This window comes from Schistocerca nitens, chromosome 8 (assembly GCF_023898315.1).
Source record: "Schistocerca nitens isolate TAMUIC-IGC-003100 chromosome 8, iqSchNite1.1, whole genome shotgun sequence".
NCBI classification, from domain to species: Eukaryota; Metazoa; Arthropoda; class Insecta; order Orthoptera; family Acrididae; genus Schistocerca; species Schistocerca nitens.
The window spans coordinates 51,891,456-51,906,835 of NC_064621.1; the positions used below are offsets into that span (position 1 = coordinate 51,891,456).

The 15,380-nt window shown below is 40.5% G+C and overlaps 1 protein-coding gene across 1 annotated transcript in view; it reads right to left on the minus strand.

Annotated features, from left to right (window-relative positions):
- LOC126198764 (AP-3 complex subunit beta-2) overlaps positions 1 to 15,380 on the minus strand; it is a 264,029-nt gene that overhangs the window by 217,913 nt on the left and 30,736 nt on the right. The window contains exons 2-3 of the mRNA XM_049935322.1: positions 7,443 to 7,518; positions 2,887 to 3,057 (exon numbers count right to left, since the gene is read on the minus strand). Of these exons, the coding sequence (XP_049791279.1) occupies positions 2,887 to 3,057; positions 7,443 to 7,518 (247 nt within the window). The remainder of the gene's footprint in view (positions 1 to 2,886; positions 3,058 to 7,442; positions 7,519 to 15,380) is intronic.

Sequence of the window (15,380 nt, forward strand, 5' to 3'; positions counted from 1 at the left end):
TTCAATACAGGCTGCTAATCCACACTTGGAGCTAATCCCCTTTCAAGATTAACAAGATCAGGTAATATTTGTTTATCAGTTGCCTCTTTAATTACACTATCCAACGAACCGGTCACAAAACTAACAACCAACATCTTTGCATGATTAAATGGGTGCTTCTCTTAAACTTTGCTCCACCAGTGCATGCCTGTCCCTCAGCATGACGCTAACGGTGTTTAAATGTTCAATGCAATGTAACCACACACAGTGCTGTGTTTGTCCTATGTGTGATTTGCCACATTCACAAGGAAAGCATTAGACTTCAGGAGCACAAAGCCCAAGATTATCTTTTACGGTCAGTATACTTCTTACTTTGGCAAGTAGTCAGAAAGTAGACATGATCCCTTTCTTGGCCTTTTGCTACCATCCGCATAAATACAGAGGCACTGTAACTGTCAAATTGTTCTGGAATAGCTACTACAAAATTTAAATGTCCGCTACTGCCAATGTCTATGCAATGACATGAATGACACACTGACACCTTGCCAGAATATAGGAAGAGAGCACACACCTCCAAAAACATCACAGACACTTTGAATTGTTGTGGTTAGTAACCTTAAAAGAATTAATAACAAAAGTAATGTTATGCTGATCACTGAACTATTTACACAAAAATCTCACAATGATATAGTATTTTTCAAGATAATACAATACCAATCGTTTGGCCAAAATATAACACACAGGGTACAAAACATGCTTTAAGGAGGGTAGACAGACAGCCTATGAGGGTAGGACAGGTGGTTGGCCATGGCCTTGATTAACGAACCATCCCAGAATTTGCCATAAGAGATCAGGAAAACCACGGAAAACCCAAATCACGATGGCTGGAAGGGGCAGCTCCATCCTCCCAAATATGAGGTCAGTGTCTTATCAGATGCACTGCCTCATTCGGTAATTCTCTGTTGTATAATGTTCCTTCATTTACACACAAATTGTTCCAGGTAAAAATAGTGTCCTCCTTCACTGCCCACATACTGAGGACACACATTAGTGGCTCTGGGACTGTTTTTGGTCACTTGCAAAGTAAACACTGTAATTAAAATCAAATTCACCATTAATCAGTTTCTATATATTCTATCAAGAAGAAGAACCTTCAGGGATATGATAGAAGTCAAGGTCTTCAACAAGGGACAAGCAAATCATAGAAACTTATGGTTTAAATTGTGTTAAAGTATTATGTCCATATTAATGAGAATTTAAACTGGAAAAAGTACATTTCGGAACTCCTAAAACAACTTAATTCAGCCACATTTGAACATAGAATTAATGCAAATCTTGGAAAGAGACAAATCTGTAATTTGACATATTTTGCATATTTTCATTCAATAATGGCATATGGAATATTGTTCCAATGTAACTCTTCCTTAAGAAAGAAAGTCTTCATTGCTCAAAAATGTGCTGGATCATCCTGTATTCATCTGTTTACAGAGTTGGACATTCTGGCTACTGCTTCACAGTATTTTTGTTCCCTCATGAAGTTTGTTGTAAACAATCCATTGCAGTTCAAAAGGAACAATGATGTACATAATTACAATACCAGATAGAAGAACTACATTAATTGCTCCACATTATGATTATCTATAGCACAAAAAGGGGGTGCATAATGTCGGTACTAAAATTTACGGTAGCTTACCCAGTGATATAAAATGGCTGACAGACAGCAAAGTAAATTTTGTAAACAAATTGAAAAAGTTTCTCCCTGACAACTTCTTCCACTCCCGAGAAAAACTTCTATTACTGTAATGCGTAAAAGTTGGTGGGTAGGAATTGCTATATAGATGTTCAGCATGTAGCAAATTTTACAAATTAATTTCCAACAAGGATGTAAATTGAACTGCTTCACATCATTACGATTTATCATGTGAATGAACCATGGAACATGAAACTAACTAACCAACCAACCATTAACTATAATTATAATGCTTACTGCTAATAGTGCTTATGCCAACTAAATTCAACATAAAAATAAAAATGCGTTAGAAGCCCTTGCAAGTAGTATGCCACAGTCTGTTGTGCATGATGCATCACCAATTATTCCTCCACAAATGAATAGCTCTTGGTCCCAACTTTATCACTTATATTCTGAAATACCTGTTACCATATTATAAGTTATGAAATGGCCATACAATATCTGAAAAGCAAAAGTTTTCAGATCTATACAAAATTATACATGGATGTGACATTTCTGCACAGCTTTTCATACACACACTGACTGTTCTACCATATAAACTTGAAATTCTTTGACAGATATAACTATGAACATTACTCTTAATTTCCTTCATGAAAGAACTCTTTACACGACGTTCGAAAAATCTTGCAGATTATAAGCTTGTAAATGAGTAAAGTATTTTAATACAGAAAGTTGGAAGTCCCAAAAATGAATTGTGCTTAAGAAATTGAAGAGTCTGTAAGGGCTAAGGGCACGCACACAGCAACACAGGCACAAACAGGTCTGCACACACACACACACACACACACACACACACACACACACACACACACACTGCCACCCTCCATAGCCGAGTTGCTCATAGTAAACTGTCACCAAGAAAGCTGTTCAACTAACTGAGGATCAGATGAAGCATTAGTCTTTGTAATTATTCACAGTAGGGCAACAGACACAGTGATGACGAGTTTGCATAGCATGCAGGTTATTGTAACCTGTATTTGTGAACAAGCTGGTGTTTGCATTTTTATGCTCCTCATGAGGCTTGCATTGCTTAGTAACTAGCATGTGGCACTTTCAGCCAAGGATAAACCATTACATATCCAAATTTGATGTAAATGAGCTGTTATTTTCTCATAATTTATACAGGTAATTTATCTCAAATAACTTTTTATTCTTACCTTCAAAGCTCTTTGAAAGGTGGAGATAGATAACAATGCTAAATCCTGTTGTTCTTCAGCATATCTCACTAAATATACATATACTAATTTTTTCACTTCAATGTTCTTTGAAACAACATTTTTAACAACTGCTGGAAAAAGATCAGATGCATCTCTTCCTTTTGCGACCATCTGAAAACAGGCAGGTAGCTTATATGGCAAATTTCAGAAATATGTATCTGTATGAAACAATGTGAGGTATCAAATCTACATGCAAGAAAGAAAGTCCTGGGAAATAAAAAACACCTTAATACTAGAAGAAACAAATTATTGGCAAATAATAGAAATGAAAACAGAACAAACAAACCTGTCATTTATTCTTATTTTTGGAGTGTAATTTCCAACAGCAGCAATGCTATTCCACATGAAACACTTGTTCAGTCTAAAAAGGATTAAGAGTAGTAACTGCCCACAGATTTCATTACAAAATCATATGACGACTCATTCAAGGAAACTACAACAATCATGAGTCACAACCATCAGACCAGATTCATATGGTGGAATGATGAATATTTTAAACTTGACACAGCACTAATTTCATAAAAGATACAAGCCCCCCCCCCCCCCCCCAATGAATATTCATTCAATCGTACATTCTCACATCACGCTCTGTAAATTCTGCCATGAAGGACAGCCTTCAGAGATGAGAAATGAGTCAAGTTATACATTAACAGGCAGAGGTAATCATTGCTGGCTACTACTGTAAAGTATAATAACTTTAAACAATCTGCCTATCACTAATCTACTCAAGCTATAATTATGGTCAGTACATCTAGATTACTTTGTATACGAATGTAAGGAGCAAAAAGGAAAGGGGGCTGTGGAAAGGGGGGGGGGGAGGGGGGGCAGGTGGGAGGAGGATGCTGTTACTCCTCATCCTCCTCCACTAGTCAGCGCCGTTTCTACCAAACATTGAAACAAAGATTTAAGAAACTTTATAAAGACCACTACAAGCTTTCCATATAGTAGCAAAGTCAAGACCTATCAAATACAAAATATTAGAGTTGGACATAATTTACACTCGAGTTCAAGAATTGTGATAAATTGTGGAAGTCATGGCCGATGAGGTATTCTTTTACTTTGTTTGAAATATTTGGAGATTTTCAATTTCCTGCCCGACATCCATTGGAAAACAGTTATATTATAAACTTTTGCATCATACTGTAAAACTGCATTCCCCACCCCACAGACAAATTCATTATTTTTCCTTATAGTATTGTGGTTAACTGCTGAGTTCATCCTAAAAATTCAATGTTATCACTAACCACAATTACCCTGAATAATCGAAATACTTTCAAACAGGAATTCCTTATTCGAAAGCTTATCCAAGTTCTGTGCTTAGATACTGTAGGCCTGTCTTCTTGACATAATTTGATATGCTGGTCTGCTTCCGAGAGGAGTTGACATATTTTTCATGTAGTATTCCAAATTTTTCTGGCAGCAATAATGTCACTGTACCAAAACCCTCTCCGGTCCATATAATCTAGAAGAGCATCAACACACTCCAGTGTGGTACAACGACTGAGAATGTTACTGTCTTCACACCAACTTTCACATTCAATGTCCTCCTCTTTGTTTTGCTGTCAGGCAGTAGTCACAATTTCAGCATTATTCATGTACTGGAAGCTGGCTTTACATGCATTGATCTTGAGCCACTCAGTCAAGTTTTCTTCTGCATCAACATCTTCAAAACCACTTAAATCCATTGAAGATTCATTATCCAAGCAGCTTTTATTTCTTCATCACTGAAACCTTGAAAATCACTTTCTTCTATGCCTGGAAGAATTTTCCTCCATGATCGAACTAGTGTACGTGGCTCGATTTTGTGCCAGTCATCATAAATCCCATGTACAGCATCTAGAATTGTTAACTCCTTCCAGAAGCCCACCAAATCATACTCATCAGTAGACCAGCTCCAATCACTAGTAGTTTTACTTAATAGTTCCCAGAAGCGTTAGTGATGCACAAAATTGTAATGTGTTCTTTAGACAACTTATATTCAGGGGCATAAATTTCACTCTTATAAGCAAGGAATCGGATTGGTAGACATTTCCAACACAGACCACTTCCATCCGCATTATAAATTTTGTCTGGTATGAAACTCTCTTATTCTACAAATTTCTGAAACTCTTCCCAGAAGGAATCAGCTGCCCCAACATTTGAGCTAAGCTGCTCTCCTAGCACAATAAATTAATGAATCCTGTGATGATGTTTGAAGCTGGATAGCCATGCACATGAGGCATTACATTCTCCCTCTAACACTAGAGCTTCATGAAAAAATTTAGCTTTTGCAGCACACATTGCACCTGAAACCGTGACACATTCTGCTCATTTTTGACTAAATGACTGCAAAAGAGCAGCATACAATTCATCAAATATAGATTTCTTCATGCTTTTCAACGTATGTTCCAGAAATAGAATTGCATTTCCTGATAAAAATCTGAATTTTTTGCTTATTCTTTTTGGTGTCCTGAACAGTCTGAATTCCAATGCCATAATCAGCAATTGGTTTCGCAGCAGTGTGCCCCCTCCCCTTTTCTCAAATCTTTCAATTAATTGTAATTTTTGTTTTAATTTCAACACATTTCTTTCATTTCTCCATCATCTCTTTTACAACTTCTTTTAACTTGCTTCGTTAACACTTATGGGCCAATTAACATCACTTATGGGCCAATTAACATGAGAAAACTGACCTTTTTTATTTATTTACACAGAACAGGCTGACAATGGGAATGGTACTCATTGTCACAAAGTGAGTCATTTATTGCTGTTTGCTACAGGAAAATATTGCACTTTTCCTTTTTAGATGCACGAATAATCCACAAATGAATGACTGTGAGTACACTGTATATATATTACTGTGTAAGTGTAATAACTTTAGGTGCTTGACGAGGCTTCTGCAAGGTGTTCAGTTATCATCTTCACACAACATTCTTATTGCACACTTCTGTAGAATAAATACTTTTCTTGTCTTCTCTGCAATGCCTCAGAAAATCATGTAATATGACAGAACATAGTAAACGAATGCAAAGTATGCCAGGAATCCTGTCTGCAGTCCAACAGAGTGAGAGAGATTTCTGAGTGCAAAGCAGGAAAAACTGAGTTCTTGGTTAACTTGTTCACATGCTGGTGCCACCTCAGTTTATTATCCATCTGGATGTCTGGGAACTTCACACACAGCCTCATCCAGTGTATACTCATTGATTCTCACTTCTGGCACCTGTAAAATCAAACAATGGAAACTCCAGGCAGGAATATCAACACTGTATGAAAAGATAAGAGTGTTACTTATCATAAGGAAGACACATTAAGTTGCAGACAGGCACAGTGAAAAACACTTACATACAGCCATAAACTTTATGTGTCTTAATTGTGCCTGTCAGCAACTTAATGTGTCTTCTTTACGGTAAGTAGCAATCTATTCTTTCCTACACTGTTGATGTTCTGGCATCTGTAAGTAACTTTTATTCGTTTGGTATTGTTGCAGGAGTCTTTCTAACATTAACAGTTAAACTGTTATCTGCAACCAGTTGTAAACCCGTTCCACTCTCTCCTGGCTACTTCTTGTATGGATGAGTTTGAGCCTTTTTTGATATATTTATATCAGCAGCAAATATTACGATTTTTGGATAGTTCTCCAATGTCACATATAAATAATTTTCCTAACAATGGGAGCAGGCAAAGCATTGAACCTTGCAGGACTCCATATTTAATGTTTCCCACTCTAAATTTAATCTTACTCCTGTCCTATCATTTGTATTTAGAAAACGTTCCCCTTTTGTATCCTTAGATCACATGAGATATTGCCTTTAACTGTATCAAAGAAAAATTTAATCAAGAAACTAATTAATTTGAGACAGAACTGCTGGCTAGTACTTATCTTCTGGAGGTGAAATGTATGATATTCCCGATACATAAATCTAACATTAAAAGGAACAATACTACCTGCTTTCGCTGCTAATAGTTCATTCACTGGGGACAAGAGAGGGATATCCTGGGGCAAGTTAAAAAGGAAGATCAGATGACTCAGACAGGAGGAGCAGAGAGATATACAAAATATGAAAATGCAGCAAATGAGCAGCAAACAGGGAATACAATGTTTAAAAAGGAGATTGACAGAAAATGTAAAATAGCTACACAAATGCAATTAAGAGGACAAATGCTAGACAGTAGAAACATGTATGACAAGGGGAAAGATCAGTGCTGCGTATAGGTAAACTGAAGAGATCTTTGGACAAAGAGAAGCAGCTGAATGAATATCAAGAACACAGACGGTAAGCCAGTAATAACCAAAGAAGGGAAAGCAGAAAAGTGGAAAGAATGTATATGAGGACTACACAAGGGGTGGGAGAGGGGAGGGGGGGGGTGAATGTGTGCTCTAGCTGAAAAAGAGATTTGTCGAAAAACTAGCAAAGTTTCCAGACTGACTTATGTGCCTGTCAATGACTTAATGCCTTTACTGTCCAGTGAATTGTTATCATTATTCTTAAATCATTTAAATTTGTAATTGTTATTACCCCAATAATCCTTTTCATGGCTTCCAGTTTGAGACCATCTTTGTTGCTATCCAGCATCTGCTTGAGGTCATCATGCCTAGAACACAGGAAAAAAAGCAGCATAACTTTGATGCATCCATTTGTGACACAATGTCTGTTCAGTATTTCACAGATAAATGTTTATCGCTGTCATCATTAGTAATCAGTATTACAACAATAATAATAGCAGTAATTCAGAAGATTCTTGTATCTTCTGAAGAGAAGATCTTGTACCTGAAGCAATTATAGCTATCCACCAATGAAAAATTACATATAACTCTAGCAAATTTTTTTCCTCCAAAATATAAATATGTCACATCAGGGCTGAAAGTAACACATATCCAACCTTCTAACATTAAAATGCCATCAAATGTTCATACAAAAGACAACATATGAATTACAGAATAACAAAGAGCTACAAATGAATACGCAGAAAATCAATGGAGAAATGTTACAGACTCCTTTATCTGCAATAGGAGAGGACAGGGAATGGAGGAAAGTATTTCCCTTTCCATCTCACCTCTCCTCACATCCTTGACCTGAGGTCCTGTTTGAATTCCCTAATCAATTCCCACTGTGTCATTCCCTTCAATGCTTCCTGTTCCTTTATTATACTGATGAAAAATTTAGCCATAAACTTAATATTTTCTGCAAACTCCCTCTGCCACTCTTCAACAAGTATATTTTTTATATCTCTATTTGATTGTACTTTCAATCTAGAGACAATCCCCCACTCCTACTCCTACTCCTCACAAAACCTCTATGACTGCAGCACCACTGAGTGTTTGTAAGCAGTTTTTATTATTAGACTGTTGTGGCCATAGAGAAAAGAACTGAGTCATCAGGGCAAAGTAGAGAGACAGTTGGCTCTCAGTGTGTCTATCAAAAAGTGGATTAACTATGGTAACAAAATAATGATATGCATGTCTTACACGTGACTATAATAAATCATCTGCAAATAAGTGGTTGTTTGTGTGATGACCTACTTGACTTCACTCCATTCCTGTGGCCCTTACGTGGGCATAGGGCATTCGGGGAAACTCGTGGTCCATCTGTCTCTTTGGCCATATCCCTGAATTCTGCCCAAATCCTCTTGCTTCCCCTTCCACTGTCCTCCTCTATGTACAACTAAGTGTGGATTTCTTCCTTGTTCCCTGGGCATTCCACTCAAATGCTTTCTTCTCTACTGATCTATCTGGTTTTCCCAGTCTGTGTCCCATAGATCTCTACTTACTCTCAAGCGTCTGATTTACTATACGTATGTGGTTTGTTTTGCTCCAGAGCTATTCATTACTAATTAATTCTGGTCACAAGATATTCATGATGTGCCGGAGATATTTATGGAGCTCTGTAATTGTAGTGTTATCTTCTTGTTTACTTTCCAATCTTCACTGGCGAACAGTGCAGCCTTCACATTTGCATGAAAAATATAAATTTTAGTTTTGCATGTAATGTTTCTCTTTCACCATGCTGGATAAAACTGTATTGAGGCCTTCTTTAGTGCTTCTACACATTGTCACCAGCTCCATCATCTACTATCACTATTTACTCAGATAAAGGAATTAAGTGAATGTCTCCATCTGCTGCTCCCCTACAAACACCAGCACATTCCAATAATTGACTCATTTCCTTTGTTTCACCTATACTTATTCTGAGGCCAGCAAACTCTACTTCTTCTACTGTGAGTTTAATTTAGCTTTCATACCTGTCAGCCAACTGCTCAAACTATACTGTCTGCAAAATCCAAATCCTTCAGACGTTCATGAATCCCGCATTGGACTCCTCTTCTCTTTCCTGCAGTGACTCTTCTCATAACTGAGTCAAGGACAAGTAGAAAAAGCATTGGTGACAAAATACTGCCCTGCCAGTCTCCAGTTGTTTTCCCCCATTGGCTCTGTGAGACTGCCCTTGAGGACCACACAACATTTGTTGCCATCATACAGATCTTTGACAAGGTTCAGAGAATCTTCTGTGGTATACCATATTTCCACAACATCAGCCACAGCACTTTATGTTTTACAGAATCAAAGATATTTTCAAAGACAATGAGTGCTAGGTACCTAAGAGTATTAATAAAATCAACACAACTATGATGTGCACAAAAACCAGTCTGAACTTTACATTTTCAGTTTTCAAGTGAATTTTTAAGCCTACTTAAAAATTATCTGATGAGAACCTTTCTGGGCACTGACAGCAATGTAATACCACAGCAGTTGTTACAATCCGATAAATTTCTCTGTTTTTGGAGCTTTGCCCCTCTTTTGGCAGGTTTATCACCAACCCGTTTTCCCACTCCATTAGGGATTACTCTTCGAGCCAAATGTGTTTCAACAAGGAGTACAGCATTCTAATATTAGTTTCCATATTGGCTTTTAAGAGCTCCAGTGCTACACTGTCCAGGTATGGCGCCTTTGATTTTTTATGCTTCTCAAAGCAATCCCAGTTTCATCTGTTTTGGGTCACAGCAGATTTTTATCTTGATCTACTTCGACTTACTCTGAAACATATCTCACCTCTTGTTCTTGACCACTGTCACAATTTAACAGCTCCTTGAAATGCTCCTCCCATCTTTGTGGCTGTGTCTGTTGGGTCGTAATCACCCCCTCCCCCAATCCTTGCTCTTAATTGGTCCTTCATGTTTACAGATCTTCACTGACAGCCGTTTGGTGATATTGTGCAGTTCATTTACCTTCCCATCTTGCTGCTCTTCTACTACCTGTGACTGCTCATCTATCCATTTCCCTTCATCTCACCTTATCCCTATTTTCACTCTTTTTTTTTTCTCTCCATGTATTCTTTACACACTTCAGTCTTCCATGCTCTAATTTTACAAAGATTTAACTTCTTTTTGATTCTTTCTTGTGGTTAATTTCACTCAACATGTCATCAGAGATCCATACTTTCCTTTGATGTCTCTTAAATCCTAATATGTTGTCTCCAACATCTAAATAGCTGTTTCTAAGTTTTCGCCAACCCGTGTTACTTCCTTCCTGCACAAAGTTTCCTTCACACAGTACTGGAATGGAATCTGTTTTGTAGTTCAAGTGCAAATTTTTCTTCGATGTGTTGGTCTTTTAATCTTACCACATCTACTTTGTGGTTCCTGTGATTGAGATTGGTTCTGTTTGCAGCTATCTTTAACCTGAACTCAACCAAAACTAGGTGGTGCTCACTTCCAACATCTGTTCCTCTCTTATTTCTGACATTGAGCAGAGTGTTACAAAACTCCCAGCTATGCAATCCGTTTGATTTACAGTGATCTGGAGAGATCCACATTATCTTATGGCAGTTGCAAAGTGGATTGATTGTTTGTTTTGTTTTAGGGTGCAAAAACAAGTAGGGTCCTACATGCTCATGTGAAAACTATAGAATATGAAAACAGAGGCGTTAAAAAACGACTACACATCGATCCAAATTGACGTACGAGAACACAGCTAAAACAGGGACATGGAGAAAAGTCTACAAAATACACCACAGAGAAACGGGGGTCAAGAACTAAAATTTAAATGGCCTTCGCCTTATTGCTACAATGGATAAAAAGTAAAACGCTGAAACGGCTCATAACTCAAACAACAAACGCAAGCGGGAACATTGACAGTTAAAAAATGAGAATACCGTCAGGAAATTGTGGACAGTGAAAACTTGGGCACAATGTGTACAACGTGGGGAGAAGCACAACTTAACAAATGACGATGGCTAAAAAGGCAGCGCCCAATATAAAACCTAGTTAAAATGACCCCCCCTCAGCGGGAGGGCCGAGAGGAGGTTGTCCAAGCTGGTGGAAGAGGCTTAATAACCTGGAGCTTGTTCCCATGAAGGGAACACCAGTGGCGATACCAAAATGACACCATCTCCTGACAGATGGCAACACACAGATCATCGGAGGAAATATGAGAACTAATGGTCTGAGGTACGAGGACTGCAGCCTTGGTAGCAGCATCAGCAGCCTCGTTTTCTGTCAGACTGACATGACCAGGAACCCATATAAGCAGCACAGTGGCTCCATCATGAGTGAGCAAGTGACTGTTTTCCTGTACCCGTTGCACTAAGGGATGGGCTGTGTACAGTGCACAGAGGCTTTGAAGGGTGCCGAGTCTGAGCAGATGACACAATTGGAAAGCCTGTGTCACTGGATGTACTCTGTGGCCTGATACAGGGCGAAGAGCTCTGCTGTAAATACTGTGCAGTGTGCCAGAAGCCGATATCAACAGACACGGGTGCCAATGACGAAGGCACACCAGACCCCATGGTCAGTCCGAGAGTCATCATTGTACATAAATGTACTATTGCGAAGTTCCATGCAAAGTTTGTGAAACTGAAGGCGATAGAGTGAGGCTGGAGTAGAATCCTTAGGAAGCAAATGAAGGCCAAGGTTAATATGGGCCGCTTCATGAAGCCAAGGCGGTGAAGGGTTCACACCCACTGGGTAAGCTGCAGGTAGTGTGAAGTTAAGCCGCCGTAGCAAGTGCTAAAAGCGGACTCCAGGAGGTAACAGGGAAGAGGGACGCACCCCATACTGGCGATCAAAAGTGTCATTGAAGGAGGAGGTGTAGGACAGGTGGCCACGCATGGCAGACTAATGGCATGCATACCTGCTGAGAAGAAAGCCATGGCGGTAGGACAGCAGTAGTTCAGCAGCTTCTGCATACAGACACCCAAACAGGCTAGTGTAAAGGGCGCCAGTGGCCAAACGGATGCCACGATGGTGGATAGTATTGAGACCGCATAAGAGGGACGGACGTGTAGATGCATAAACGAAGTACCAATAGTCTAGTTTTGAACAAACAAGGGACTGGTACAAACAGAAGACAGTGGTTCGATCTGCACCCCAGGAAGCACCATTGAAGACACATAGGACACTGGGGTACTGTGTACAATGGGCTGCTAGATAAGACACATGGGAGGACCAAGAGTGTTTCCTATCAAGCATGAGCCCCAGGAATTACATAGCTTCAACAAATGGAAGAGCAACAGACCCAAAATGTAAAGATGGTGGGAGATACCAATTGCGCCACCAGAAATTCATAAAAATTGTTTTGTCAGTGGAAAAACAAAAGCCATTGTCGACGTTCGATGAGTAAAGATCATCGAGACATTGCAAAAGACGCCATTCAATGAGACAGGTCCATGGAAAACTGCATAGGTTGCAAAATCGTCAACAAAAAGGGAGAGAGGGATGCCCGGCAGGCCATTATAGGGTTAATGGCAATACCAAAGAGGACGACACTCAGGATGGATCCAAGAAGCACACCATTTTCCTGGATAAAGGTGTCTAACAAGGCAGAACCCACACACACCTTGAAAACTCAGTCTGACAAAAATTCCTCAAGGAAATGGCGAAGGCGGCCACGTAAGACCCACGGGTAGAGAGTACAGATGCTAGCAGTCCTCCAGCAGGTGTCATAGGCTTTCTCCAAATCGAAAAATATGGCCAAAATCTGGGACTTCAACAGAAAACCATTCATGGCATGGGTGGACAAAGTGACGAGATGGTCAATTGCAGAACGGTATGCTCGAATCCAGTCAGTGGTTAGTAAATTGCAAGACCCAAGCCATTGTACCAGCAGGGCATGAATCATACGATCTATCACCTTGCAAACACAGCTGGTGAGAGAGATGGGGCAGTAGCTAGAAGGACGGTGTTTGTCCTTACTGGGCTTAGGTATGGGTATGACAGCGGCTTCACGCCAGCATCTGGGAAACGTGCCCTCTGCCCAGACGTGGTTGTACGTATTAAGAAGAAAGTGCTTGCTCACAAGAGACAGGTGCTGCAACATCTGAATGTGAACAGCGTCCGTGCCTGGGACAGGGGATCGGGATGACTTTAGAGCGTGATATAGGTCTCTCATAGTAAAGGTGCCATTGTAGCACTCATGATTCTGAGAAAAGAAGGATAGTGCCCGAAACGCACTCGAAATGATCACACAGTCACTCTGTATCACACACACACTCTCATGTGCACTAAAACCAAGTAGGGGGGGGAGGGGGGGGGGGGGGGAAGAGAGCTAATCAAGAAAGAGAAACAAAACACAGAAGAACTAAAAGAAAAGCACAGGGAAATGTGACTGGCTGACCACTTACAAAAAGCTAGGGTCAGCCAGCCACCCTTTGACAACTTAACAACATCTCCCTAAAATCTTGTTACAAATGTTGGACAATTCACAAAACTTTAAAACCCTAACCACACTCGTTTGATCATTACACCTGCCAGCAAATCCACCGCAGTCCACTGGTCGGCAGATACAATGCAGTCCAATAAAATGTGGCACACCATAATCTGTATGCCACAAGCATCACAGAGTGGAGGATACTCTCACTGGAGTAAGAATCCACGTGTCATAGGGCTGTGGCCGACGCGAAGACGCGTAAGAAGGACCTCGTATTGCCGACATGGCTGGAAGTAAGTACTCCACGGCCGAGTTGCGGACTTGATGACATGGAGCTTGTTATCGGTTACTGCCAGCAACTCGTCTTCCCATCGACACATGACTTTGTGCCTCGACAGTGAGGTGATAGCATGTAAGAGGATAGTACACCGAAATACCAGAGGATCACAACATGCCTCTTTGGGTGCTCGATCGGCCCTTTCATTCCCCGCAATTCCAATGTGCCCACGTACCCAGCAGAAAGACACCTCCTTCCCCAGTTGTCGTAATTGTAGGAGGGCATACTGGATATTCTGGGTTACTGTATCTGCTGAATGTAAAGGGCATTCAGAGAATCTGAGCAGACGAGAACTCTAACACCAGGAGAACGTCTCATATGCTCCAGTGTTCGCAAGATCAAATATAATTCTGTGTCGAAGACTGTAAATTCTGGAGGCATTTTGACCTTGGGGACTCGATCCAGGAAAACGACAGAGCAACCAACAGAGCCCCCTATTTAGACCCATCCGTAAAAACAGCTAAATGGTCATGGTACTCTGATAAAATATCAAAGCACGTCACATTAAAAACGGAAGCAGGAGTGCTATCTCGCCTGTACAACATCAAATTTAAAATCATTCTGGGCCTCTCCAGCAACCAGAGTGGAAAACGGTTAAAACGCTGGATTTGGGGTCATACTGGTACCACACTGAGTGACTCCAGCACATGCTGCATGCAGATCCCAAATGGCGTCGTGGCTTATGGGCGGATGGAAAAAAAGACATTCCAGAGGTGGACGAGCAACAGTATTGTGTGCGGATGAAGTTGGAGCTGCAAGGAACTTACACAACTGATGCACCATGAGGAGCCGGCACTGGATGGGAAGTGGTGGTTCCCCCACCTCAGCAGAGATGCTAGGTGTGGGACTGGTCCAATAAGTACCCGTGGCCAGTCAAACCCCCTAATGATGGACAGCGTCAATGATATGCAAGTAAGAGGGCCTCGCTGAACCATACATGGTGTAACCATAGCCCAGCCACGAACGCACAAAAGCCCGATAAAACTGAAGGAGACGCGCCTTGTCTGCTCCCCAAGACCTGTGATTAAGGCACTTGATGATGTTCAGGCTTTCAGGTCTTGCAGGTCTGGTAACCACGACAATCAGGAGTCAAAAATGATGCCCAGAAACCGCACTGTGTGTCTAAAATGTAGGGTGGTGTCCATTCAAGGCAGGCAAATTAAAAATACGACGAGAACGATTACAATGAAAACACACACACACACACACACACACACACACACACACACACACACACACACACGCTCGCAGGAAACTGAAAAACCATCTTTCCAGCCCACTCCTCTAACTGCCGCACTGTGAGTTGCAACTGACAGCTCACCATTGCAACACTGGAGGAGGAACAGAAAACAGCAAAGTCATCCGCAAATAAGCAGCACTGTACTGGACTCCTTACTATAGATGTTATACTATTGATGGTTGTGTCAAAGAGGGTAACACTTAAAACACTCCCCTGGGGGACACCATTCTCCTGCT